This window comes from Falco biarmicus, chromosome 11 (genome assembly GCF_023638135.1).
Source record: "Falco biarmicus isolate bFalBia1 chromosome 11, bFalBia1.pri, whole genome shotgun sequence".
NCBI lineage: Eukaryota > Metazoa > Chordata > Aves > Falconiformes > Falconidae > Falco > Falco biarmicus.
In genome coordinates, this window is record NC_079298.1 from 13,682,521 (window position 1) to 13,709,611 (window position 27,091).

Here is a 27,091-nt window from a genome sequence, read left to right on the forward strand (position 1 = left end):
CAGCGCCGGTGGAGCGGTGCCGTGCCCAGCCCCCCGTGCCCCCTGCCCAGCCCCCCGTGCCCCCTTGCTGCCTCTGACTCAGCACAAGCTCCGTGCGCTCGGCTGGCCCGACACCCCTCGCCCCCCAGCGCCGTCGGGACCGCCGACCGCGGGGCACCCCCGCTCTCCGGGCGCGGGGGTCACAGCGTCCCCCGAATGTCCCTCCCCCCGCCCGGGGACACAGCCGGGAGGGCACCGGGGCGATCCCCAGGGGCTCGCCCCCGCCCGCCCCGCGGAGCCGGTCCCGCGGCAGCCCGGCAGGTGCAGGTCGGAGCCGGGGTCCGGCGGGGGGCGGGCAGGGGGCTGCGGAGCGGCCCGCCCCGGCGGGGGCCGGCTCCCGGCCGGCGGGACCACCCCCTCTAGTCTCCACCCCCGCCCCCCCCCCCCCTCCTCCCCGTCTCTCCTCCCCTCGCCCGGCTCAGTCGGTCGCAGCCATGGCGGAGGGAGGAGAGGGAGAGGAGCTGCTCCGCCCGCCGCTGCCCGCCGGCGCCCCGGGCCCCAAGCGCCTGTGCTCCCGAACCTGCCCGGCGGGGGGCACCGGGGCCGTTCACCCCCGTCCCGGGGCCGCAGGGGCCGGCGCGGGGCCGGGCGCGGGGGCCAGCGGGGCCCCCCCGGCTCTGGCCGGCTGCTGCCCCGCGGCGGCGGCGGGGACGGCGGGGGCGGCGGGGACGGCGGCGGCGGCGGCGGCGGGGCCGGGGGGCGGCGGCGGCGGGGCGGGCAGCCTGCTGCAGCCCGAGTCGCTGCTGGACGCGGCGGCCAAGCGGGTGGCGGGGAGCTGGGCCTTCGAGCGGGTGGAGGGCCGCTTCCAGCGCATCCCCGAGCCCGTCCAGCGCCGCATCGTCTACTGGAGCTTCCCCCGCAGCGAGCGGCAGATCTGCATGTACTCCAGCTTCCAGCCCGGCCGCGCCGCCGCCGCATCCCCCGCCAGCGCCGCCGCGGGGGGACCCTCGGCCGCCGCCGCCGCCCCAGCCCCGGCCGGCGAGGAGAGCCCCGCCGCCGGCCCGCCGCCGCCCGCCGCCGCCCCCGCCGCCGCGCCGCAGGGCGAGGGGCTGCCCTTCCGCCGCGGCATCCGCCTGCTGGAGACCGGCGCGGTGGACAACGTGCTGCAAGTCGGTGAGTGCCGGGACGAGGCCCCTGGGGGCTTGGGTCGTCGTGCCCCGCGTCCGCCCCCCCGCTCCCCCCCCGCCGCCGCCGCCGCCATCCCCTCCGAACACTCCAGCCTTTTGTCTGGCGCGTTGTGGTTTGACAGGAAAATCCTGCCCCGGGGGCAGGGACCGCCTTATCCTCCTCTGGGGAGATGCCGGCTTTAGGTTTGGGGGGGAGGGCTGTGGGGGGGGTGGGCTCCCGGCGACGTGTGCGTGCCCGGTGTCACCGGCGTGGGCACTGTCCGTCCAGTGCGAGTGGGAAAATAAAGCCACCCCCCCTCCCCGGGTGCCCGTGGGGGTTTGCAGGAGGGCGCGCAGCCCCCCCCCCCCCCCCCCCCCTCCGCCCCGGTTTCCCCTCGCCCCGGAACACCCGCCCCGGTCCCGGCCCTTCCACCCGCACACGGGTTTATAAACATAACGCATCTCTCCGGCAGCTCTGAGCGCTTGTCTTTGTCTTCTCCATCAGGGGCTTTCCCCCCCTTGGAAAATCTCGGGGGGGCCCCCGCGCCCCCCTTTCCCCTTGCCACCCCCCCCGCACGGGCACCCGCGGCCGGCGGAGCGCGGCGGGACCGGCCGGGGGCGGGGGGCGCTGGTGGGGCCGGGGGCCGCCGGCCTCTGGCTCCCCGCCGGTGGCGAGGGGCCGTGGGAATGACGGTGGGAATAATGGCATCGTGTGTTGTCTCCACGGGCAGGTTGGCTTTTGTGTGCGCTGGCGGAGGGGGATTGTCACAGAGGAAATGTTGGTGTGTCCCCCCCAGTCCCTGTCCCCATCCGAAATCCCCCCTTATATCTCTATATATTCAAAGAGAAACAAATGGTGGTGTTTTACATAAAATAATCCGCTCCTGGTTGTTGCTGGAAGTGATTGAAATGCGCGTTCCCATTAAAATGACATTAGGCTGGAATTTGTTTTGCAAATGCGAAATGTAAATTCATCTTGTGCCAGGGTATGGCGTGAATGAGTGGAGGGAGGGTGGGTTTTGTTGTAAGGAATGGTTAGTTCGGCTGTGGTTGTTTAAAGAGCCCTCCTTCCTTTTGGGGGAAAAAAAACCCTCTGCTTTTAAAAAAAATAAATTAAAAAATCCATTTTTTACAGTTTACATTCAGAAGAGCGTTATCAAAACATTTTTCATTTGAGATGTGGAAATAGGAGAGAGCGGAAGAATTCTCCTTCCGCCTCTGAGGATATGCAGTAAAAATTCCTGCAGCACAAAAGGTTTTTCTCCGAGGATATGATTATATACCCTCTTTTGGGGTGAATTAATATTTTTGCCAGGGCTGTGTTAAGATGATTAAGTATTCTGTTTAAAACACTTGGAAACTCAAAACCAAATTTTTTTTTTTTTTTTTTTTGAAGGAGAGGAGAAGCTCTTCAGGAACTTTAAAATTAGGAGGGGAGGGAAGAGAATAGCTGACTGTGGACGATGCTTCGTTGACCTGCCCACCAAGGTGTGGATGCAGTGAGCAGCCGGCCTGGGAGTGGGAGACAGAGTAACGGTTGCCTGAAACCAGGGCTGGTTCTGTATGAAGGCATTTTCTTTCGTCATGAGCTTTTTAAAACGTATTTGGCTTTGAAACGTGGCTCTGACGAGGCTTTAGGCAATGCTGGGTGAGCGCTGGGGTCAGGTATGTGGGGAACAGGCAGGGCAGTCCCATCCCAAAGCGATGGCCAGTACCGGCATCCGGCATCACGCGTGCCCTGTCTCCCTGCGGTTCCCGCTGCTGCTTTGGGTGAGCCAGAGGATGGTCCTGGCTTTGGCGTTTCATATCCCCTGACAAGTCTAAACCATCTCCCCAGCTTTGAAATCGGAGCTCGCGCCCATTGTCCTCCGAACCTTCAGCTTTTTAGATGAAGCAGCATGTTCTGGAAGCACTCGCCGCAAAGTCGGTGGGTGATTTATCTCTTGTTTTTACAGCCCGAGAGGGGCGCGCGGAATGCTCGCCGTGGGAGCTCGCCTCGGAGCAGGGGGGTTTGGGTCTTGGCTGGAGTGCGGCTCTTCTTTGGGCGGCAGCGGGTGGGTGATGCGGGGTCAGACACCTCTGGTTTTGTCCCCCGAGCAGCCCTGTCACAGCAGTCCCTTGCAGCCCTGAGCCAGAGGAGGAAGATTTACATCAAACAAAAGGCTGTGAAGGGCTTCGTGTTTACCCGGGGTGGACGGGAGGCATAGCGGAGATGTCCTCCGCCAACTTTCCACATCCATCCTGCAGATGCTGCTGGAAGGTGAGGTGGAAGAGCTCCAGCCACTGGAGACACAAACACTTTGTGGCTGTGTGTGTGTTTGCAATTAAGATAGGAACTTGGTTGTCAGCTTATATGGGAACCATTATGTCTTGGAAAAAAAGTAAAACCCCAACCCTGGCTTACTTGATGTTCACCAGCGTTAAATCAAAACTACTGTTCCCCTTGAAGGATCTCTTTAATGGACACCGCCAGCTCCCGGCATCACGACCTGGGGTTTGCACAGTTGAGATTTGCTGTTAATAAAGATCAGATGTTTGTACAGTTGAGTTTCTGACTCAGACCTGTGAAAAAATAAGGATGGTACGAATGTGAAATTCCTTCTCTCTGTGGTTGGAAAAATCACTTTGAAAACCTGAAAGCCAAAATCCGAGAGGAATGACCTTCTGGGAGATGGAAGATGGCGTGGAGGTGTGAGGGTTGTGCTTGTGGGGCCAAACTGCTTTGGGCTCCAGCTCCCTTGTGCTTACAAGGCTGGCAGGTCTGAAAAAAACGTATATGCCACATTATCAACCTATAATTCCTTCATGCTTAGTAAAACTTAAACGAGGCTTAAACCCTGATCTCACTGGAGTCATTAAATTGATTTTTTTTTTTTTTTCCTGCTCAAAGAAAGATCTTGGATGTTGAACACAGGCATCTTTGTCTTCTTAAAAACTGCTTTATTATTATGTGTACAGATCCCGTCTTTGTGTGTGTGTGGTGTGTGGGTTTTTTTTTTTCTTTTAATTTTTAGACAAATGACAAAAGCATGCAGGAAAGGAATGCAGAAATGCCAGGCTTAATATAAAGCATGCAACTGCACTGCATGCCGGGAATCCTAAAGGATACAAAACCTTTAACGACAGCGGTTAATTTTTAACAAGTTCACTTGCATAAATATTTATGAACAAAAGTTTTTACACCATTATCTCTTGGGTTTTTGGAGAGAGAAAAGACCTTTGGTGGATTTTGACAGTTAGCTGTGATCTGGCAGAACAAATTAATGTTTCTCGCCTGTGCTCCTCAGTATGGTATAATACGGTTTGCCTTCGAGTCGTTGTGGCTGCTGATGGGTGGGCAAGTGTCTGTGGCAATTTTAGGTGGGAATTCTCTTTTTTTTCATTGCTTTTATGATTACTCGTGAGAGGAAGCATCGAGCTTTGTGTTGTTCTTTGCATTGCAACCAGCCGCTTAGGAACCTATATGGCATGTGCTGCTTTACCCACAGATAAGCCTTTGTGCCCTGGTGGGGAGGTATGCAGTCCAGCCATAAGTACATAGGCAGAATTTACTTTTGCTGTTAGGGTAACAATGAAGCAGGGCTTTAAAATGCGCTGGCTTTGTAAACACTTGGAGGGAGCCTGGTGGTGTGTGTGTGTTTTTTGGTTTTTTTTTTTTTAATTTATTTTTTTATTTTCAAGCCTGCTGTTAATTCTGAACACTTTATCTGATGCTTTGCAGGTCAGTCCTGGGTGCCTTCCCATGGTTCCTGGTCTGGTGGTTAAGCTGGGTATCCAGGCATGGGGGATTTTCTGACCCTGCTTCAGCAGCCTTCTGCCTGGGCAGAGGCTAAGCTAGAACTGATACGTGTAAATAATACCTGTAAATGCATTTTAATTGGAGGAGTTCTGATTTGGAAGCCTTTTGTTACACTGTAGATTTCAGCTTCTGTGGTTATATATTTTAATGATTCTTTTTGGAATGCATCTTCAGAAGTAAAACTATCGATGGGTTCCTATGCTCTTAACATGGCTGAAACTACTTCTAGGTTTTTTTCTCTGGAACTACTTTTAGGTTTTTTAGAATTATTTTTTCCCCCCCCTGAAAACGCTTGCTTGTAGGCAAGCATTGGGTTTCCCTCCCCTGTGACCTGGTACGGGGCAGAGTCTAAATTTGTATCCAGTTGTTTTAAAAGTCTAGGTGGCGTGCTGCTTTATAGAGCTGTTTATTTTGGGGAAAACACTTTGATGGGGCTCTCTAGGGCTAGTTGTGGTTGCTTTTGTTTTGTGTAAAGATTGGTCTCCTCCTGGGTCTAGATTTAAGACTGTATCCAGGAGGAGGAGGTTTGGAAGGAGCGTCATGGGTCATGAAGTACTTTTCTGTTATTTTTTTTTTTCCACATTGAAATTTGATGTCCCATGTCAGGGTGCTAACTAAGAGTTTAGTTTTTCTGTACCCTCTTAGTTTTTGGGTGAAGTGGTTGTTGTGCAGCGTGTTTCCAATTTGGTAATTAATTTTTATGTTATTTTTCTTTATGGGTAGATTACTTTGTCCTACCATATTATATTAAAATACTTTAAACCACATAAAAGAGGCCAGCAGAGGTTCACTAGCCCTATCATGATGGAAACTGTTGAACATCTTAAATATACATTAAGGGCTTTATGTTTGTAATTATTTTTTTTTCGTAATCCTTCGTTTTAATTATATATGTTATTAGGCACTAAAACTTATGATCTGTTTATTGCTGTTCCCTCATAGGTGAGATTTCTTGAGCTTCTTCTGGGCTGTATTACAGAAACTGGAACTGGAGATGATGAAAACCACCAGAATTTCTTGCTGGTAGTGCAGGGAGAGCTAGGAAGACTTTGACAGCTGGAACTTTAACTTTCTTTTTTAAAAACAGATTTATTTATTGGCTTTTGAGTCTTTTCTTTTTTTTTTAAGAGTATAAATAGACTTTCTGAAGTTGGGGCACCTTTTTAACTAGGTGGTTAATTACTCCAGGCAAAATGATGCTAGCTTAAAGAGGCTAGAAGACCTGAAAAATAAAGCACAAGAAACAAAATATTTAGTGTTGGCTTTAAGAATAAATAGGTTTGAGGCGTTTTTTGAAGAGAAAGCATGACAAGGCCTGGTTTCTGGCTTGAGCAGGCAATAGGAGTTTGTTCTCAGCTTACCTGTGCTTTATAAAGCTTAGCCCAGGTGAGGAGCTGGCTTCCTCCCCTTCTAGCTCACCCGTCGCTCACAGCAGATTTTAATTTTGCTCACATCTAGAGGGAATCTTTTAGGAAATATTTAACTGTGCTAAAACTGCAGTAACATAAACCACATGTGCCTGCGTGCTTTGTTTCTGAAGCTTTGTGCGAGGGAATGTGCTTTGCTGTTATTTGATGCTCGCTTTGATGTTAGATGTTTTATGATTAGTCCCTCTAACCTCAGATAGGACTTTTGGAAAACTTAAATGAGCTTGTCTATCTGATAGCTTTGTAAAGTCACATTCAGCTGTGAATCGTCTCCTGTGGTGTGTCAGTTTTTAATTTTCTTTGAAAATACAGATATTAAAAAAAAAAAAATAATCCAAACCTTGGTAGCATTAGGGTGGAAGAGAGAGTTCATTTCCCCCTGCTGCCCTTGAGGCTGGGAGAGCTGGTGCGGGTGAGGAGCTGAGCAGGGATTTCGGGAGGAGCAGCATCTCTTCATCCTCTCAGGGCAGCCGAGCCTGGGGATTTTCAGTGAGAGGCCAAGGCTTGTTGCTGCAGGGTGATGGCTTGTGCTTAAAGCCGGTGGATTTTCTCCTGGAGATGTAGGGGTGCTGCTGTTTCTCCCGGGGATGTGAGGCTGTGTTCTGTCCCTTTGGGCGCTCTCTGAGGAGCCAACCTCGTGTGATGTACTGGGCAAGGCAGTGGGGAAGGAGCCTCATGTGCTCCCCCATCCCCTCACAGTGCTTGTTTCTTCTGGTGGGGTGGTGGGTAGGTTTGCTGGAGACCTGGGGTGCTGGTTGAACCTGTGTGTGTTCATTGATCTCCCCATCTGTGGCTGGTGTTGGTGACTTTATTTTGCAAGGAGCCAGAGGCAGGGAATAGCTGTCTGAGGGTATCGAAATGAAGTTCTAGTATGTCCTACCTTACATTTGATGCTGTCTGGAAGAGGTTATGTGATGGGGTTGTCATACTCCTGGTCTTCTGGAGATGAGAGGAGGGGAGGAAAGTGGCTCCTCTGAGTAACTGGTTCCTCCCTCTGCTGAGGTTTGGCTTTCTTTGGCATCAGCCTCAATAGAAACCAATCCATTTTCCAGCGAAAACAAGACCTCAAAGATGCCAAACCTTGGGTATGTTAATAAGTGCCATTGGACAAGTCTACTTTCTGGATGGAGCCAGGATGTGGGATGGTGGTGGGGAGCTGTCCCTGTGCACCCACACTGCTGCCAGGGCCCTGGAGGTGCTCTCCTGCATGCTCGGAAGAGCAGGACTGAGCCCCATTTCATTTTTCACCTGGTGTTCACAAGAGTAGGGTTCAACGTACAGGCTTGACCTCTGACTTCTTGTGCCTTTGCAATGGGAGTTGGAAATAGCCCTGATAACATCTTGCGGAGAGATGCTGGTTCTGCAAAACGGCTTCTTGCGGGATGTGGAGGGGGAGAGCATCTTCATGGTTCTACAGTGAAATGCCCCAGGAGTGAAAATTCAATTTTTCAGAGGCTTTTTTTCTTCTTAATCCTGATGTTTAAATATGAATAGACTCCACTTGGTTGGTGTGGTGAGTGTGTTTTATTAAATGCCGAGGATTCACCTGTGCGCGACACCACCACATTTCTCTCCAAACGGATTTTCTAGTGTTGCGTTTTAAGAGCATTTGCTTTTTTGTCTCAAGCTTACGGCTTAGGATTTTGTGCAGGATTGGGGTTAGTCCTTGTAAAACGGTGCATTTAAAGTAATGCACAAATTAATAAAATCCTGGGCTTTTACTTGTCGCATTCTAGGTGCATGTTGCCAGGGATTTTTCCCCCTTTTTTTTTTTTTTTTGTGTGTGTGTGCATTTCTCACATCATTAAAAACAAAGCCACGAATGTGCTTAGGAGGCAGATCTGCTGGGATGCCAGCTCATAAGAGTTGCATGTGGCTGTGTTGGTCCAGCTTGTCATCTGCAAGTGTCCTGCTGTTGTCGCCCCTGGGTTCAAAATGGGAGGGGGGGGTGCCTGTGTCCCCCTTGCGATGCCCTGCTTATCCCTGGATGCCCGTAATGAGCTGCCTGCACCAACGCCACCCAGCTCGTTTGACTGGGGGCCGCTAATTGTTACTGAGGTTTGCTCAGTGGGATGCGGTGTGGTATCTGCCTGGCTGCTGTCTTTGCACCTGGAGACGGTGCCCGTGCCCTGCAGCTGCTGAGGAGGAGGGATTCCCCGTGGGAACGCCGGAGACTTGGTGTCTGGGACCTTGGCAAGGTCAGGACAGGCTGTGCCTCTGCTCCGGATGCCGTCCAGTAGCTCTGGCCTCCATCCTTCAGCTGATGCCGCCGTGTGGGTGATAGCAAATGGGCAATAGCCATTGCTTGTTACTGGTGTGATGTGTTTTTTTAAAGGCAGGGATCGCAGGGGGTGCCGTGTGCTGCAGCCCTGGCTGTGGCTGTGCGGCTGCCTTGATGAAGATGAGTGCCCTGTCAAAGGGATGGCAGAGCAACAAATGGATTCCCGAGATAAATAAAATTTGCATTAATGAACTACAATGGCTTTGGATGCCAAATTTAAAGAAGTGTGTCTGGAGGATGAAAAATAAATGTATTTTCTGCCTCACTCGCTGGTTCTCGTCTCTTTTGATTTTCTTTATCATCAGAAAGAAATTTTTAATTTTTTTAAAGCCAGTTGTGTTTATTTTGGTTACAGTTCATTGGCTGCTCTGTGTACAGAAGCTTTCTCTTGAAAGTACTGAAACTATATTAAAAGTGCTTTTGGCTGTCATCTTTTATTTTGCTTCTCCTTCATTCTTTTCCCAAAGCTGGGTTGTTGCTGTATCAAATGCTCTGAAACTGTCTGGTAGCATTTTCCCTGCGGTGCTCTGTATAAACTGGAAATAAAAAGGGAAGAAATTGCAGGATTTGGATTTCTGCAGCTTTTTTTTTTTCTTCCCCCTCTGTGTGTGTGTGTGTGTGTGTGTCCATCCCATTGAAGTCTGAGCAGCTGTCTCCATCCGCACAGCCCGCTGATGGCATGCACAGATCTGTTTCTTGTGATTAAAAGGAGAAATAATACCCCAGTGTTCAGAGAGGGGCTGGGGGGTGAGTGGGGGCCTGGGGAGCAGTGCTTCTCCCCTCCTGCCTGCTTGGCCCAGGACTAAGGGCTGGCAGCCTGGCTGCTCTTCCCTGCATCCTTGAGGTTTTACATCCCTGCAAAAGCAGCATCCCAGGCCGATAGCAGTGAGCTGCCCTGCGGCAGCATCTCCACCCGGGGGTGGGGTGGGGTGTGGGTGGGCTTCTCCATCCTGCACCGGTGACCTGCAGAGGCCCCAGGGTTTTTAATCTATTCTAAGGATGTCGAAACATTTCGTTGGCGCTGCAGCCGCTCGCTACCGGCATGCTTTGAAAGATACCCAGCGAGTGTCAAGCATCTGTCTGTGAAGGAGGAGGAAATCCTCTCCCCCCCCCCCGCCGTTATTATTTTCTCCCGATTGTCTTCGCTTGGTGTGGATTTGGCTATTATGGGTTTGTAAAATAGAACTATATATGACCTTTTATCTTACAAGAAATAGGTTAAGCCATTTTTAAAGAAAGTGGTGGAGTCAGCAGTGCTGCTAAGGAGCTGCTTTCGCATGGTTGATAGGCTGTGAAGCCGTTCAATGGACTTTGGTTTCAGAGACAATATCTGTTTAAATTAATCTTTGTCAGATACATGCCACTGCAGACAATTCAAATTCCATTTGCTTTCTGATCTCATAACAAAAAAGCACCTTACACTGGTTCTTTTATCGTAAAATTAACTTTTGTCTGTGTGTCCTGGAAACAGGGGTGGCATAAAATCTAGTTAAAAGGCTCTGTTATAGGAGGATTCTGTTTCTTTGTACAAGGCGGACTTTTTTTTTTTTTCCTTCTTTCCCCTGCGTGCATTTAAAAAGAAGACGAGTGTTTGAGATAGATTAGGGAGAATGCCAGCAGATGGACCAATTCTGTTGTTGCTGCTGGCAACCATCTAAGCAGCCATTTTGAACAATGCTGATACCGGGGTACTGATAACACAAAGATGAGGATGGGATAAATATCCAGCTAGTCCCTTTCTCCCCGCCTGCTCCTCCTCCCTCCTTTCACGCCACTGCTGCAGCCCTGTTATTAGAGAACCCGATTGTTTCCAGAGAAATGCTTCATCCTCTTAGCTGGGCTGGTGGATGTCTGGTGTTGCATGTCGCCTTGGTGTATTCCTCATGGTTGGTGGAGACACTGGCAGACTGGCCTCTCCCCGGAGTGCCTGCTGTGTGGGTCCTGAGGGGAATGGGGTGACTGGGTGCTTTGCAGTCTCGATGCTCTGTGCCCTAGTGAGGTGTTTGGTCCTTCCTGTGTAAGTGCAGACGGTTCCTTTCTCCCTTTGTGCACATTTTAAATGCTTAATTATGAAGTGTGATGGCATCTGATGGGTGGATGTAAGGGTTTCAGGAGGTGCACAGTGACCTAAATGAGTTTGGGATATTTATGCCAAAACATAAAGGGGCTGTGATTGCAAATTGAGGGTATCCCCTTTGCCCATACACTGGCCTCCCCTTCTCCCACTCTGTTGTCTGCTGGCTGTTTGGTATCTGGGTCATGTTCATGACCTGGACCTGCTGTTCTTGGAGTTTCTCAAGGTCCAAGATACCTGGTTACACTGCTGGATCTTTAGCACTGGACCTGGTGGCCTTCTGTCTCTCTGTTTTGTTTCCCATTTCTAAGGAAATAACCCTTTCATGGATCAACAAAACCCAAGCAAGCTTCATCGTTTCCCAACAAGCAACAAAAAAACCCTGTTCTGTGTCTGGCAGGAGGAACTGGGCCAGGGTGGGCACGGGGTCATTCTGAGAAACCTGCTGGGCTTTGCCATGAGTTCACTGTAGCGTATGGTCCTGAATGTGTGATCTGCAGAGGGATCTCAGGGGATGCCCTGTAGCCTTGGCCATTTGGTACGGTAGCATCCACAGGGCATGAAGGAGCTCAGTAGAGCTGCGAAGCGTCTTGGATGGGAGAGGTGCCTTTGGGATCCGGGGTTGCTGTAGGAAGAGCAGGGGTGGTGGGTTGGGAGGCAGCAGGTAGCTTTCAGCTGCAGTTGGTGGCTGAACACACTGAGAGGAATGGCCTGTCCCCAAGGCCTCTCTAGGTAAGGCTGCCACGTTGTCCACTGCAATCCCTCTGCAGCGTCTGCGCCGTCTGGGAAGTGCGAAGTGGCCGAGGCTGGGGCTGAGCGAGGCAGCAGAGCAGGCACGGCGACAGGAGTGCCGGGCAGTATCGATACCTCTGCCTCTGGGTCTTGGTGAACTGCTTTGGTTCCAAACTGCTTTACTCTGCAGTCTTTAAAACGTTCCTGGGGCTGTGGGGCCACACGTGAAGGTGAGCAGTGATGAGCTGGTGTGTTCTTGCTGCCTTTCATGCACGAGTCCGCAGAGCCCGGGCTGGAACTGCTGTTCACACTGCAGCATCTCCAAGACCTTTGCGCTTGAGGTGATGCTGTTACTGCAGCTTTCTTTCCAGTTAAAACTTCTTTGGGGTTAAAAACTGTAAAGATAAGTTTCAAATAAATCTGTATAGATTAGAATCGAGGAACATATATCTAATTATACACAGTAGATGAAGCTTTACTGTAAAGCAGCAGATGTAAGAAATAAAAAAAGGAGTTAGGCAAGCATTTTATGGTTTCCCTTTTTAATTCGTCCCCTGAGTCTGTTATGTTTTGAGGTAAAACATACTACTTTTTTTGCTGTTGGGAAGTATCCCCCTCTTGAGTCTCACCTCTTTTAAGCCTGCCTTATTTGATCCATAGCTGTGGACTAGCCATATTTAACTTACTCATTAAAACAAGGGGCATCTGGCCTGAAGGTTGAAAAACCAGGCTGTAAACTTCATTTCGGGAATGTTACGGAGTGTTGGGAAGTTGCTGAGGTCAGCTGAGCTCTCTGAAGGCTCGGACTGAGAGATTGGGAGTCTGAGCAGGTTGGCTGTCTCTGAGGACAGCTGGTGCCGTTGACACATGCTTTTAGTGCATCAGGGGGCTCCAGCGCCTGGTGTGGTCTCCAGCCACCACTTCTTGTGGTGGCGCCTGCTGTGTTGCTCAACCTTTTGCATTAGGAGGTAACTTCTGGAGGCAGGAGGATGGGTGAGGAAAGAGTGTCTGTTTTAAGTAGGTACCTTCTTTGAAAGGGGGTGAGAGGGATGATGAAGTGAGCTCTCCTGCCCCTTTGGCTCATGATGGGGTTGGCCCTTAAAAACTCCTGCAGGTTTTGATGGAGAGAAGCTGTGACCAATGTGTGACCAAGAGTGATGATGAACTTGGTGGCTTCTGGTGTGCTGCTTCTGTTCACTTACTTCCCATTGTGGAAAATATTACTCACCAGCAGGCCCAAAGCAGGTGCTTGTGAGGGTGGCCAAGAATGAGCAGTGGGTTTTACAGTGCTTTTAAGCTATGCACTCTGAAATGGTGCAGAGTGGAGCTTAGCCCCATTGCTCTTTTCCAGAACCTCCTAGATGGCATGGAAATGTGCATTGCCTCCTCTTCCTAGACGTCTCTCCACCTCTTGCCTCTCTTGAGCTTGGTTCAGTCTACTTTAGCTTCATGGACCCTATCCTACTTTCAGGTTCCTTGGCTAAACCGCCCTCAGGTGTGCTTGGTAGCAGCCAGCTTTTTTGAGCTTGAGGAGCATGTTCAGATGGTATTTTATATGATGTTGCTGGTTTCAGGGCCAGGATGCAGCACCTTGCTGTTAAAACCTGCCCACAGCCCTCTGGTGCAAGGACAGCGCTTCTGAAACCATCTCACCAAATGGATGCTGGAGAGCAGCATGAATCCTTGCTTTCTGCTGCTTTAGGGTCGGGGTGGATGAGGAGGTGATTGTCAAGGTCAGGCTGTCCCTATGCAGGTGAGGTGTACTGGGAGCAAATATTTGCTTCCCAGTTTGGAAGTTATTGGTTATTTGGGAAAAGATGGTTTCTGGTCACCTCCTGACTGTGTTGCTGGGGGAATGTGGCAAGAGTGGGTATCTTCAGGTGCATCGCTCTGTCCAGTCACAGCCCTCATGCAGCGCAGACACCCATTATCTTTAAAGTTCATCAGAGTGACATGGTTTGAAAGATTCCCATGCCTTCTGCCTTGCTTAAGCTGGAGGTTATTTGCCAGTGGCTGATGGTGGGCTGCCTTCCCCATTGGATACCTGAGGGGCAGGAGGGGAACTGGAAGCTTGTAAGAACTGGTACTGTGCTTGGTGGGAGACGGGGCAGAGGGAAGTTTTGCTCTGCAGACTTTCTGTCTGTGTTGTGATAAAGATCTGTGGTTACTTAGGCCCTGGAAAATCATAAAAACTTAGAAAAACTGGACAGTGCAAAGGTGAACGATTAGATGTTCCTAGCCATGGCTCAGCTCCTTGACTTTCACTATAGGAAAGAAGTTGGGTGATGTGGGGGAATGACTTCATGGGAATTGTCCAAACTTGGGGCTTTTGCTTGAAAGCACTGTTTTTTCCAGGAGTGTGAGCTGCTGGGTACTGAGGGCTCTTCCTAAAAACACCGTGGCTTTGTTCTTGTTTGCACTCGAGTAATGCATGTAAAATAAAGCTTAGGCAAAAAGGACCAAGCCAAATGAAGTCAGCACAGGGAATCAGAGTTGTGTTCCTCTGGAGACCTGCTCCTGGGTGAACAGAGAGTTAAGATGTCACACGTTCCCTCTGCCGATGGTGGTCATCACCCGGTGAGCCGTGCTGCTGGTGCCACCCAGCTCCTCTGGGGGTTTGCAGAGGGGCTTGGCAGTAATGGCTCCTCCTTGCGTGGGGACACAGTGTCGTGGAGAGCATCCCAAGCGGGAGATTGATGCTTTCCATCGGTGATGGTTTGCTGTCTGCGTTCCCTGTATCTGAAAGAGGCACAAGGCAGTGGTGAGGTTTTCCCTTGTCTGCTGGCCTGGTTTTTGGCTTGTTTCTGGTGGCTCCTAGCTCAGTCCAGAGCCTGTGGTTAAAGCGCTGTGGGAAGGACTCATGCCCAAGAGGGTATTTTTTTTGTTTGGTGTTTTTTTTTTTCCCCCACACCCACACACTGGTCAGCCACGCTAAGGTTTCCTGGACTGTGAGGTTTGATGAACCATTAACCTAAAAATGCCCTGAGTAGGAAGAAAATGTTTCCAAGGTCTAAAAATCTTGCAAAGCTTCTGAAGTAGGAATGGGAGCTGTGGTTTGCCCAAGAGGCTGCTCTTGCTGCTGGCTCTGCTGTGAACTGGCTTTGCTTTGTGGGTGCAAGGGTATGTTTGGGATCTTGCAGAGACGGGAAGGCAGCCCTCTAGGGCCAGGTCAGCCAGAGGGGCTGTCTTCCAAGCAGATGTCCTCTTGGCATGAGCCTCGGCAGGTTTAAGACAGGATGTCCCTGTACTCTGGAGAGCTGAAAACATCAAAATAAGTAACAGGCTGGGAATGTCTGAATCCAGCTATGAATTCCTGGGGAAGAGGATTTGGCAATGGCAGGCTGTATCGGCAGGCAGGCTCCACGTTGCTGGTGGAGGACAGCACCTCGCTGTCCCACGGGCTCTGCTGGTTGCTGAGCCCCCTGCTAATGGGGCAGTGTGGCCACACGGGCCCCTCCCCTCCAGGGCAGTGCCAGGTCCAGCTCCAGCGCTGAAGGAGACCACCACCTGCCTTGTCTGTTGCTTTTTCTGTTATTTGAATGGGGGGAGAAGCAACTAACTACAAGGGGTTGGGACTGTCCGTGGTGTCAGCTGGGTGCTGCTGTACAGTGCTGCACTGGTTAAGCCATGGTTGATATGCAGTGGCGTAGCAAAGGAGGGCTCTGGTGGCCATGGGGATGGCCCAGAGGAGGACCTGGTAGATGTGGTTGTATGTGAAACTGGAAGATGGGCTTCCCCAGGGAGGTGGCTGCAGAGACACCCAGGTGGGAGGAGGCTGGTTTTACTCCAGAGCGCGGTTAGCCGGCTGTGACTTGGAGCCTGTCCATCAAGTCCCAGCGGTCCCATTCCTGAGAGCTTTCCTAGAGCTGCCTCAATGGCGTGGGTGACACTGCAGCTCGGGAAGGAGCTGACAGCAGGATCCTGACCCTATTTTCATAAATAGTAACAGCATCTCTAAAGGCTTCAAGGGCTTGGTTGGGAACGGGGTGGCTGGGTTCCCATGTCTGGCAGTGGTCAGCAGCAGATGTTTGGGGAGGAGATGAAGAAGTGGGGCTGGAGCCGAAGGACATTTCCCTGGTTGCAAGCAGGGTCTTCAGCCAAGGGGCTGCCCAGGCCCTTGGCTGTGACGTGAATGCAGAAGATGGTTTGCGACAGCAGTCCTGGCCCCACATCTCCTGCAGAACCAGGATTATCCCTGAGTCTCCTTGGGGCATAGCATCCCTGCCGTGTGAGCAGCAGGGTGGCTGCTCCCCTGGCAGGGACAGCTGGCACTGCTCTGGGAGGCAGTGGCGATGCAGAGCTGGTGGGGCTGAAGAGGCTTTTGGAGAGACTGGCATGTCTCCACCCCACTTTGGTGCCATCCCAGAGCTGCAGGCTGAGGTTTGGGAGAGGGAGTGAAGCTATTAAGCGCTGTGGATTTAACAGGGTGTGAGAAATGTGTAATCGGAAAACATGCTGTAGCACCAGGCTCTACTCTCTTCCTTTCCCATCACAATCTTCTCATCGGTTTGACTTTGCTAAATATTTTAACACTTCTCTAATTGCAGGCCAAGTTAAATTCCCTGTGCTAATATTTGAACAGGGTTAGTGGTCTGGAGATGGCGGCATCTCTCTGAGGAGCTGCTTCATCTCAAGTTGTCCTGGTGCATTGCATGTCCCTCTCTGGGATGCCCGAGGTTCTGTCGAGGAATAGCCCTTAGTGTAGGGATATTTGCTGGAAAGATGAAGAGCTCTTCATCCTCATGGCTGCAACTTGTTAGTGTGTGGCTTGTTTGCCGTGGGCTGCAACAGAGGGATTCATAGCCTGCGATAGAAGGTGGGTGCAGAGGATGTCCCATGGACCATGCTGGATGAAACCTGTGCTGCTTGGTAGCCCATGATGCCCAGCCTGTGAGATCTCTTTGCAGCGTGGGCTTTGGGCAGCATTTTTGCATTTGGAGCATGCAGCTCTTATCAGGAGGTTGGGTGAAAGGTTTTCCTCGGAGCTCAGGAGAAAGTGTTTATTATTTAAAAGGGTAACTTGGGGTGACAGAGAAAGAAAGAGGAGCAGCCTAATCTTGCAATTTAAATTTAAAGATTCCCTCTGTTCGAGTTTGCTTCCTAGCCTTGATCAGGAGGAAATGCTGTTAGCTACAGAGTGGAATAAATCGAGGGCACCCTTATCTGTGCAAGATAAATTACTATTGTTTAGGAAAGACACTCCAGGGATTGAAGAATTTAATTAAATACACAGGGATTATGAATATGCATGTAAATTAGACAATCTAGATATGACATGGCTACAACTGCAGGGAATTGTTTGAACTTAAAAGTGTAATCATTCTTTTTATCGGGATGTGGGGATGGGTAACAAATGAGAAGATTCCCTTTCCCGTTTGCCTCCGCCTGGCTGGTCTCAGGTCATTAAGCAGGGGGAATTACCTGTCGCGGATCAGCCCTCCACAAGCCTGCAGAGATGATGTGCTGGAGCCTTTCTCTACCCTAATGAGCCGCCGCAAAAGCTGATGGAGAAATGGGGGTTGCGGCAAGGGGCTGCCAGCACCCTGGCCCAGATAAGGGGTTTGGGAAGGTGGGGGGATGCGGTTTGCCTTCTGCTGGGAGAGGGGAGGAGAGCACTGCTGGCTCTCCTGGTCCTGCCACCAGAAAGGAGGCTCTTCTCTGAAGGACTTGGAAAGATATTTGCTGTGGTTTCAGAGTGTCTCCCTAAAAATCAGGGGGTTAGGGAGCGCAAGCACTGATTGCCCAGTATTTCTGCCTTTTTCCCAGTGCTTTTACTGGAGTGCCCTCCTCTGATTTGGTCACCGCTGTTTAGAAATCAGTTTGGAAATCACAAAATGCTTTTTTAGAGAAGAAGCTCTAGGTCAGCTTGAATGAGAGGCAAAATTGAAATGTTTCTTAAGATTCAAGACTCACAAGAAATGCAGAATGAAATGCTGGAATGTACTTGTGCTGCCCTCCTGGCCAGCTCGGGGCTCCGGTAGCAGCCTGCTTGAGCCCAGGCAGGTTCTTAGAGGACATTGACTGCAATAGCTGGTGCTGCCTTGAATGTGTTCAATCTGCAGCTCTTAGAGGTGGCATCTAATAACAATGCAGAGAAATATTTTTCTTTTTCCCCCTGTGTTTCCTTTGTTTGACTTCACCTCCGTTCGCTCGGTTTCATTGTTCTGCTAAAATCAGATTTCTCTGTAGTTTGAGTCCAGGGCCTGTAACTGAAGAAATAAATTGCTACAAGCCCCCCACCCTGTGAATTATTTAAAATTCTTAAATAGGCAGTGAAACGTGGACGTGAGCTGACTTAGAACTTGACTAGTCATTTAAAAAAAGTAATTAAGGAGAGGCTGGATCTTGACTAGATGTTTTCCATTTTTTGTGGTTGTTGTTTTCCCCCATCTTTCCAGTTTTCGCTTTTCAGTTGGCTGGAGCTGCGTGAGATGGACCTATTTTGATGGGGAGGGGTCCCCATCGGGATCCCCATGGACCAGGGCAGGAATGGAGCTGACTCTCTGGCTGGCTTCCCTGGGGCGCCGGGGTGGTCTGCAGGGCCAGGAGGTGATGCTGCCCTGACTTACCCTTCTACAGGGCATCAGCTTCTCCCACCTTTTCCACCCCCTCGAACTGAGGGTTTATGATAATCAGGAGACTGGTCTTGTCCTCTTCAAGCCACGTGGGAACAATTCCTATTTATCACTTTGAAAAGTGGATCATTTTCCAACCCCTGGCTCCTCATGGGTTTTGATTAAAAAACAAGACACCCCCCCCACCCCAACTGAAAATGTGAAATATCTAAAGCCTCCACGCTGCACATTTTTTCAAAAACCGTGGAAGACCTGCTTTATTTTTTTTTTTCAAGGAAAAACATAATAGTCGGAGAATATTTGTATGGTAGTGGGAGAATATTTGTATGGGTGCGCAAGTGCGTGGAGACAGGTTTGAACCTTTGTAATAAAGTATTTCTAATAAAAATTTAATGTCCTCAAGACAGTGTTATGGCAGCTCATTACTATTAAAGGTCATTTGAAGAGTATTGATCCTAAATGTTACAGCCGAATGTAAACTTTGACTGTTAGAGTTATTAATGTATATTTATGATCTATGGGATATGTGTAAAAGGAAAATGAGAATATAAACGCTATGGTGAGCTCATTTGTTTCAGGATTGCCAAAGGCTGGGCTGATGTGATCCACCTCAGTTTTAAGCGTGCCTGTCTCCTTTGTGTTATATAGGTTAAACCTTATTTATTTTTATTTTTTTAACTGGCAAAATCTTTCAGTCCTGCCCTGGAAAGGGAATGTGTACTTGAATTTCTGGCCATGCCCATGACAAGGCCTGAGCTCTTTATCTGCTTCTAAATGTATATTGGGGAGCAATGTTTTACATTCTGCTTCCATGCCAACACAGAAGTACCAAGGACTGAACTTTGTGTGTGACCAAATTGCTAGCAAAAGTAGGAGCTCTGAGAAGCATGCATCTACTCCGAGTGTAATTAGAAGGTTATGCCAGTGAAAAGCAATTGTGTTTTTTTTTTTTTTAAATTGAATTAATTAAAAATGTTAAGGTTAGTATACGAGAGAGCAGGTGGTACTGTGTTTATATTTTTGCTATACTGTAATGAACCTATGTTTGCACATCTGAGGCAAAAGGGCTGTATTCACAGTGAATTTTAAGGCTCTTTGTATTTAAAAAAAAAAAGGGGGGAAAAAAAAGAAAAAGACAAGAAACCTGTGGTGGCAGGAGGAAGATAAACGGTGCTTGTGATATTTCAAAGTCACATTAATCTTTTTTTCTTCCCCCTTTTTTTTTCTTTTTTCCTTTTAATGTATGACTTTCTCCAGGGAAATTGTCTCCTCATGACTGCAGCGGATTAATGTGCACAGATCAGCTCCAGCATTATTTTTCTGTTTTGACAGAGTGGTGATTTTTATATGCGCATCCCTTTCTGCCAGGATTACAGCTCGTGTTCCTGGAGTTTGGAAGAGTTCCCTGCCAAGAAGTGGCAAGGAATGGGAAGCTGCCTTTCTGATACACAGTGCTAGCAAGAAATTCTCCCTGGGTGTGGAGGCTGATTTTGGTGGTGAGGATGGGAGCCTGCTGGAGGCTGGCAGGGGGAATGCCTGGGGCCAAATCCTGGTGTATGTGATTGGTCTCAGGCCACAGGGCGCTCCCCGTGATGGCATGAAGGTGGTAATGTGGTGGTTAACCTCCCGGTGAGGGTCTGGTACTGGTAGCGAGGTGTGGGCATCCAGTAGCACAGAGGAGCCAGCTTTGGATGGGCTCATGACTGCATTGAGGCTCCTTCAAAAGATCCTGCTCTTCTCAGAGCTTGTTGGTGTCAGCTTATTGATTTTAAATCACAGTCAAATATACATTTTTCTGGTGAGCTTTGGTAAAGTTCTACTTAAACAAAAAAGTCACAGCTGAGCCAGGTCTGGCCCATCTATGCGAATAGGACAGACTTGGATTTTTCTTCTCTCCCCGTGGCTCCCGCAGTATCTCTGGGCACAAGCTTGATGTTGCATTTCTGATGATCGTTGCATCCTGTTTTTAATGGTTTGTCTAGACAGTGCTGACATAACTATGAAAATAGTTTGGTGACCTAGTCTAGAATTAGTGTGCATAAAGAAATCAACCCTCGCTTCTGATGTTTGCAATCAGTTTCAATGACTATATTGTAGCACAACTTAAGAGGGAGGCAGATTTGGAGTTGCTCCAAAGAGCAAGTCGTGAGCAAAACACATCCAAACAAACCCATGTGGTAAATATGCAATGGGTAGGGAAAATACCGAAATGCAGGTTAGCCAAGGCTTGCTTTGGAGCTGCGTGGCAGGTTTATGGAGTCTGGTGTAAGGCTGGAGTTCCCCCTTGGTTGGCCCAAAGTTTTTCTGGGAAACTCGTAACCCAAACTCTAGGCTTGGTCTGTGTGATCTTGTGCCCTGTGTTTGGAGAAGCTTTGTCAGCATAAAAATAATGTGTTCCTTGCAAACATCAACTGTGTTGTTGACAGTGCCTTGGATTAGGAGTTTGTAAACTTTGGGATCGGTGGTGTGTCCCATCGGTTAGCTCAGAAATACCTGGCACGTCAGTGCTAGTGACTCAGCAGCGTAATTTTACTGGACTTCTTCTATGGTCCTGGATTTGAGGCCAGTTTCTACAGCACTTGACTACTGCTTTAAGGAGCAGGCGACATGCCTGCTTAGATTACTAACCCCCCAGGTATTTTAAGATAACATAAGTCTCCTGAGCTGCAGGGACTCTGTGGATGTGTCTACGGATCACCTCCCTCCTGTCATGGGCTTGGTTCTTGTGGTGATGACTTGGACACCCTGGAAGGAGGGTGCAACTTTAAATGAGGTCCTTGTTTGAAACAGCAGCAACAAAGCTTTGGAACAGCTTCAAGTATTGGTGGGGGTATGCCAAGTGTGGTCTTCACTGGGTTTGGTAGGCTTTGAGAGCTGGCTTGCTGCCCTTGGAGGGGACAGCAGCACATCCCCCCATTCCTGTAGTGTAAACGGGGCGGGAGGAAAAGGGCCAGATATGAAATGTTTAGCTCATTTGTGGGGGAATAAATGATGTGTGAGAGGTAGTCGTCTGACAGAGCAGTTCAGTGGTTCTGTGCTTCATGCATAGCTAGGTAGCACTTGGAGGCACTTCCCAGGTGTGTGAAAACTGGGCAGAGGCCACAAGATCTCCCAGTCCATGTGGAGATGGGAAGAGGTTTCCTGGCAGTGTGAGCAGAGGAGGAGGAAGAGGGCAGGCAGCGTGTGTGCAGGGGTTTTGCTTGTTTTAGGGTGGAAGATGGCGTCGCTGATGGAGCCAGGACCAGCACCTTGTGCCAAGGCTCTTTGGGGGCTTGCAGGTTTGTAGGCATTTAGGATAAAAAAGTCCCTTTGGGTAGCAATGCAGATGCCCATCCTGTCAGCCTGAGGCTTTGCTTTGTTTGTTCAGCAATAGCTTTTATCCTTGGATTGCAATGTGGAACACACTGGAGCTGCAAGTGTCTTGGAGAGGGACGAGAGGAGGAACCTGTGAACAAGGCAGCCCTGGGCAGTGGGCATAGGGTAAGGGCTGGGGACAGTTACCTGCCTGATGTGCATGGAAAAGTCTCCCCTCTGGTGTGCTGAAGGATTTATTGGTGCAAACACGTTAAAATGCTCCTCTTACTCTTCTGCTTTGCAAGAGCAAAGACAGACAGCCAATGAAACCTGTGAATGTGACCTAAATATGGCATTGAGGAAAGCTGGGAAGGGCTCCCAGGTTGCTATCTGCAGGGAAGAGCTAGGTGTGGGCTCTACAGGGAGGGCAATTAGGGATTTGAACAGCTTTCTGAAAGTGGGAGACCCTTCCCCACCTGCCACAGGTGGATGGGAATTGTGCGCGTTGGGGCAGCACTGATCCTGCATTGCGCAGGGGGATGTGGTGGGTCCAGGACCCCAAACCTGCACTGGCTGCTCCCCGTGCTGGGGAGAGCGCAACGGGATGGGGGTGGTGTGCAGCTGTGTGTGAGACCTGGTGTTGGAGGGCTTGGATGCCTGGTGATGGCGTGGTGACTTTCCGTGCCCTTGAGCCTTTGCAGAAACACCGTTGCGGTAACTGGTCATGACATTTCCAGGCCGGTGGGGAGCCTGGCCCGCCTGCCTGCTGCCTTGGAGGAGGTGTTTCATGACTACCATTAGTTACGTGCTGGAAGAGGGAGGAAACAAATCTTAACTGAATTGGAAATCTTGTGAAAAGGTCACACTTCTGAAAAGCTGTGCATTTTAAGACTGCTCAGCTCTGCAAAGCTGCCTTTGAACTGGAAGAGTGGGAGTTTAACACCCTTGCGACAGCTCTAGGCGTATTAAACCCACAAAGCAGGAGGTGGAACCAGTCATGGAGTTAACTCTTGCTGGGTGCGTGGCCTTGGGAGGGGAGAGAAGCCCACCCCTGGTAGGTCTCCAGGGGGAAGCAGCATTGGTGTGAACCCAACCCTCCGACCAGGCACCAGGGTATCCACTTGGGAGGGAGATGGTGTGACTGGGGGAAACTCGTGATGTTGGTTCAGTTTTGTGGACATTAAAGGGCTGGGTGAGGATGTGGTTCCGGTGCTTCCCCAATGCCAGTGGAAATACTCAGCTTTTTAAATTAAAAGATTGGGTAGATGTATTTCTTCTTGGGTCTGGTCAATGCTCAGTTAGTCCTTTTGTCTTGGAGACTCCCCTGGGCAGGCCAGAGCAGCCTTTTTTTCCTGGTCCCTCTTCTTGGGTTCATTGGGCACCTGCTCCTTCCCTGTCCCTCTGAATTGCCAGCTTCCTAGGGTACCAGTATCATCTCTGCCTCTGTCTTCTCTCCTCTGCCATGGCAAGGTGAAGGTCCCCAGTGAACACTGATAGTGAAATTGCTGTTTATCTTCTGCCCTGCTATTAGCATAGGTAAAATCCCTTCATTACAGGCTATTAGTTTGAGATTGTAGGTGCTAATGGCCCCATTCAGGAGAGCACTAGGCACTTGTAAAATCCTGCTGATGCTCAGGAATCGATTGCCATCGATCAGTCCTGGAGCACCCGCCCCCCCGCCGGATGTAAGAGATTTTAATACTGCTTGCGGGGCAGCTGGTCCCTCGTTACCTTTTGGACCTTGTTGAAGCTTATAGATAAGGAGCCCAGACCCTGCCCACCTGTGAAGCTAGGACCTGGTCAGATGTGCTGGGCACAGGTGCCCTCGCTGTCTCAGCTGGAAGCTGCCCTCTGTGCCTGTGCTGGGAAGCACAAACGGGTAGCTTAGCCCACCGCTTAAGGTCTCCTCACCTCGCACAGGGTGGTGGACGTGTCAGCAGATACATCCTGCATCCTAGTCAAGGGGGTAGGACCATCCTCAGCCACCCGGATTCCCAGAGTTGCGATTCTTTGTCTGTATCCCTAGTGTAGAGTGAATGGGAACGGCAGGGAGAACATCTGCTGCAGTGGATCCGGGTGATGATGGCATCTGGAGAATGTGGTCTTTTGTGGTTTCATCTAGCTGAAACTGGTCACCTGATCCTCATTTTTCCAGCTAGACGCTTTGGGAATGTGACATGGGTTCTGCTGACAGATGTTTCTGTGCAACGTCCAGTCTATAACTGAGCTGGAATAGGGCAGCAATGAGCCTGCAGATGGTAGGGGGTTTAGGAGTGATACCTGTGGGCAGCAGGAGAACCTGCAAATGCTTTATTAACAGTCTGAAAAACCAAAGTGTGTCTTGACTGTGGTCTGTCCAGGCACAGAGGGTGAGTGTTCTGCAAATGCAGCATCCCATCTCCACCATATGGCTTTTACTTCCATGGCTAGTGCGAGAGAGGTTTTGTTGGAATTTCCAGTGTGTGTAAAGCATCCCCTGCCAATGTGCCTTCCCTGTTCCTTCTCAGCTGGGACACACCTCCCAGTCCTGAAGGAGTGGGACAGCACTGAGAGAGGTAGTAGACACTGCAAATAGGATATGCTGCTCCCGATGTAATCTGATGATTTATGGTGTTGGTGACAGCCCAGGGCATTGGGAAAAGCACACGGGAAGGTGTCTGAAGTGAAGACCTGCTTGAAACCAAGAGGAAGGAAGAGCAGAAGCATGGATGGATGGAGTCCAAACAAGTTTGACCTCTGCTAGTCTCTGCTCAACATCTGAGCCACTGGGCACCATGTCCAGAGGGACCTCTGATGCTTGCATTGTGAGCTGACGTCATTTTAATTAAATTGTGTCTACCTGGCTGGGTTCCTGCTGGCATAAGGGATTATTCTGAAGAGTCAGCTGGGCTGCATAGTCAGTCAGTGGTCTCACTGCTGCTTGTAGCTGGCACAGGTTTTCCCATGACACATGTTCATTCTCCCCACCACTGGCGGTAGCCCCATCTTTTTCCTGCATCCCAGTGAGTGAGGTGGGAAGCAGATCTGGGGAAAGGCAGGCTGAAATGCTAGGCTCTGGACAACCCCAATAAATGCCCAGTCTATGCCTGTAACATGTTTATGTCTCTGTGTGAGGTTGGGACCACTGCACGAGGGTCAGCCCGTGGTGGGTGAAAACTTCTAGCAAGTTCACAAATCAATTGGATGCCTTCCCGGGCTGCAAGGCATGAGCCAGGGAAGAATTCTTCATGGCAGTGAGTCACCTGTTTGTGGCCTGTTGGCAGACAGACCGCTGCACTGCCTCCGATCTGCAGTCCTTCCCTGTTCAGACACCATCGGGTGGAGAAACTGCTGATGCAGCCTGCAGTGTCTGAAACGCGCCGTTGCCATCTGCCTCCCTGACGGAGTTGGAGCAGCTTCTTTTTTTAACCTGAGTTTGCTGAGTCTTGGCTAATTAGCTGCCTTTGGAATTTGTAATGTAGAAAAACGCCTGCTAAGTTTGGGATGGAGTGGGGGTGCTAGGGCACTGTACAGTCACAGGTTCGGGGTGTTGGTTTTGGTGTGTTTTTTTAAGTCTAATTTGAGCAAAACCAGATATGCAGTAGTCTGTGCTTGATTTCTAAATTTGAACTCTGATGGCTTTGCTGTTTTCAAATGCAGTGAAAGCAGATGTTTCTCTTGGTTTCAGCCTTATCCTGTGCCTCTTGCTGGTTCAGCCTCTTGCTGGTTTGTGGGGTGATGATGAGCTGGGGGAGCCCCACAATGTGCCACTTTGGAGCATGTTGGCAGCCTGATGGGAGTGGCTGGGAGGTGCATGAGGATGTCCATGGTGTGTCCTGGGTGAGATCTGGCTGTAGACTGTCTCTGTCTTGTTGAGGAAGGAGATGGGCACTTTGGAGGTGCTCTGATTGGAAGAGTGAGGGTGGATGAGCAGTTAGGATAAAGGAGGACAAGATGAATCTTGGCTAAGGTGGCTCAAGGTGGTTGATCTTGGAAGACTTTCTGAGTGATCTACAAGGGTTCAAGGACCCATTTTGACTCCCTTTTGTGATCCCTCAGCAGGAGTTAGTGATTTGGAGTGTGGTAGGGATGTTTCTAGGGAGGGTAAGAAGTCCACTTGCTGTGGGAAGGGAACACTGTTCACTGTGGTGTTGGCCCCAGGGTCAGGTGAACAGTATGCTCAAGTAGTCTTTATTGCTTTGGAAGGAGATCAGCATATGAGGTCCATCTGGCACTTTAAACAAGTGCATTTATTTCAGAGTGAGCAGGCTTGTTTGATGCTTGAGATTGAATCATCGGCTTGGATCCGTAACGATCCTTGCCACTCTATCCCATTCCTGTAGACCCGCTGCTGCCAGTGGGAAGGAGGGCACTTCAGACAGGGAAGGCGACTGAATTAGTTTTCTTTAGGTCTGGGCCTCCTGTCTGCTCCGGACATGCTGTCAAAAATTCATACAGTCAACACAAATCTTCAGCTCATAAACTGGAGTGACAATTAGGTGATGCCAGGCCGAGCAGAGCTGGTGTGTTGCCCTTGCTAACTGAGTAGCAGGCTAGCTAGCTGAGATGCTTCCCCTTCTCTAAGTTGGCATCTAGATATTTCACAGCAGCTAAAATAAATAAGCTCTTCTCCATTTCGTCCATCAGGAGAGGTCCTTGCTGTGCTGGGGGAGGTATCCTGGAGCTTGCTTCCCTGGGAGAGCTGGCTGTGAGCTGCCTGTTGGTGGTTGATGCAGATCCCTCATCCTTGCTGCTACAGCGTGCAGGCAGAGGGAAGGTGCTCTCCTCTGATGGCTGAGAAGGACACAGTCTTCAGAGAACAGTCCTCCTCTGCCTTTCCTGACCACATTTCCTAAAGCTTCTCCTTCTCTTTTTTTAAAAAAAAGTCTTCCTGGATTTCTTTGAATAACTAATTCTGTTTGGGAATGGGCTCTTAATGTTTATCCTTCGGTCTCTCTCTGCCACTTGGTATTGGTCTTTGGGTCCCCTGCTAAGCCTCTCTCTTACAGTCATGTCCCTGCGCTGCAAGAGGATCTGTTTTGATGTCCCCGTTTCCCTAGCACCTCAGGAGACTTGGGGAGTGGGAGAACCTGGCCATTTGCTTTCATTAGCACTTGCCTGTTCACTCCTGTGAATCTCCTGCACGCAGTGTGATGAGGAATGGATTGGTGGGATCAGTGGAGCTCTGCACCTGGCCGCTCTGGGAGACTGCCCTGCTGAGATTCATGGGGGGTTATCAGGGCTTGGGGTGCTGTAGAAACCAGGCTGCTTTCTGATTTAATGCTCATTTGATGTTCAGATGTATATTACTAATTGCAGGCACCAAAGAGCTGGGGAGGTGGGCTTCCCCTTCTGGGTTTGGGACGTTTGTGCTGTTGGCACTAATTCTTTCACACAGACGGGGAGCGTTGCCTCCCTGTCAGATGAGTAAATAGGATGGGAGAGACAGCCCATTCCCCACAGTCCTTAACTGATGAATTTCACTTGAGTTAAATTCAGTGCCGCTGGACAAAGAAAGGGAGCCTGTACAATTGCTAGGTGAAAAACTTGTCTCCTGCTATTTTTGAGAACTTGCCCATAATTGTGCATCCCTGCTGTGGCACATTAACTTTTAACAAAACTAGCACCTGGCAGGAATATTACAAGGTAAGAAGTTGCAAATGGCTCCAACATCCACCTTCTGCAGTACCTTTTAGCTTGGCCAGTCAGCTGTTGAGTGGCAGGAGGTATCAGGAATGCACATATGTTTTGCTGATGCTCTTGTGGCAAGGATTTAGTATCTTTC

General features: G+C 50.1%; 1 protein-coding gene across 1 annotated transcript in view; it reads left to right on the plus strand.

The window, feature by feature from the left end:
* Window positions 1-449: 449 nt before the first annotated feature.
* ZSWIM5 (zinc finger SWIM-type containing 5) overlaps window positions 450-27,091 on the plus strand; it is a 100,202-nt gene continuing 73,560 nt past the window's right edge. Inside the window, exon 1 of the mRNA XM_056356265.1 lies at window positions 450-1,152. Within this exon, the coding sequence (XP_056212240.1) occupies window positions 474-1,152 (679 nt within the window). The 5' untranslated portion in view covers window positions 450-473. The remainder of the gene's footprint in view (window positions 1,153-27,091) is intronic.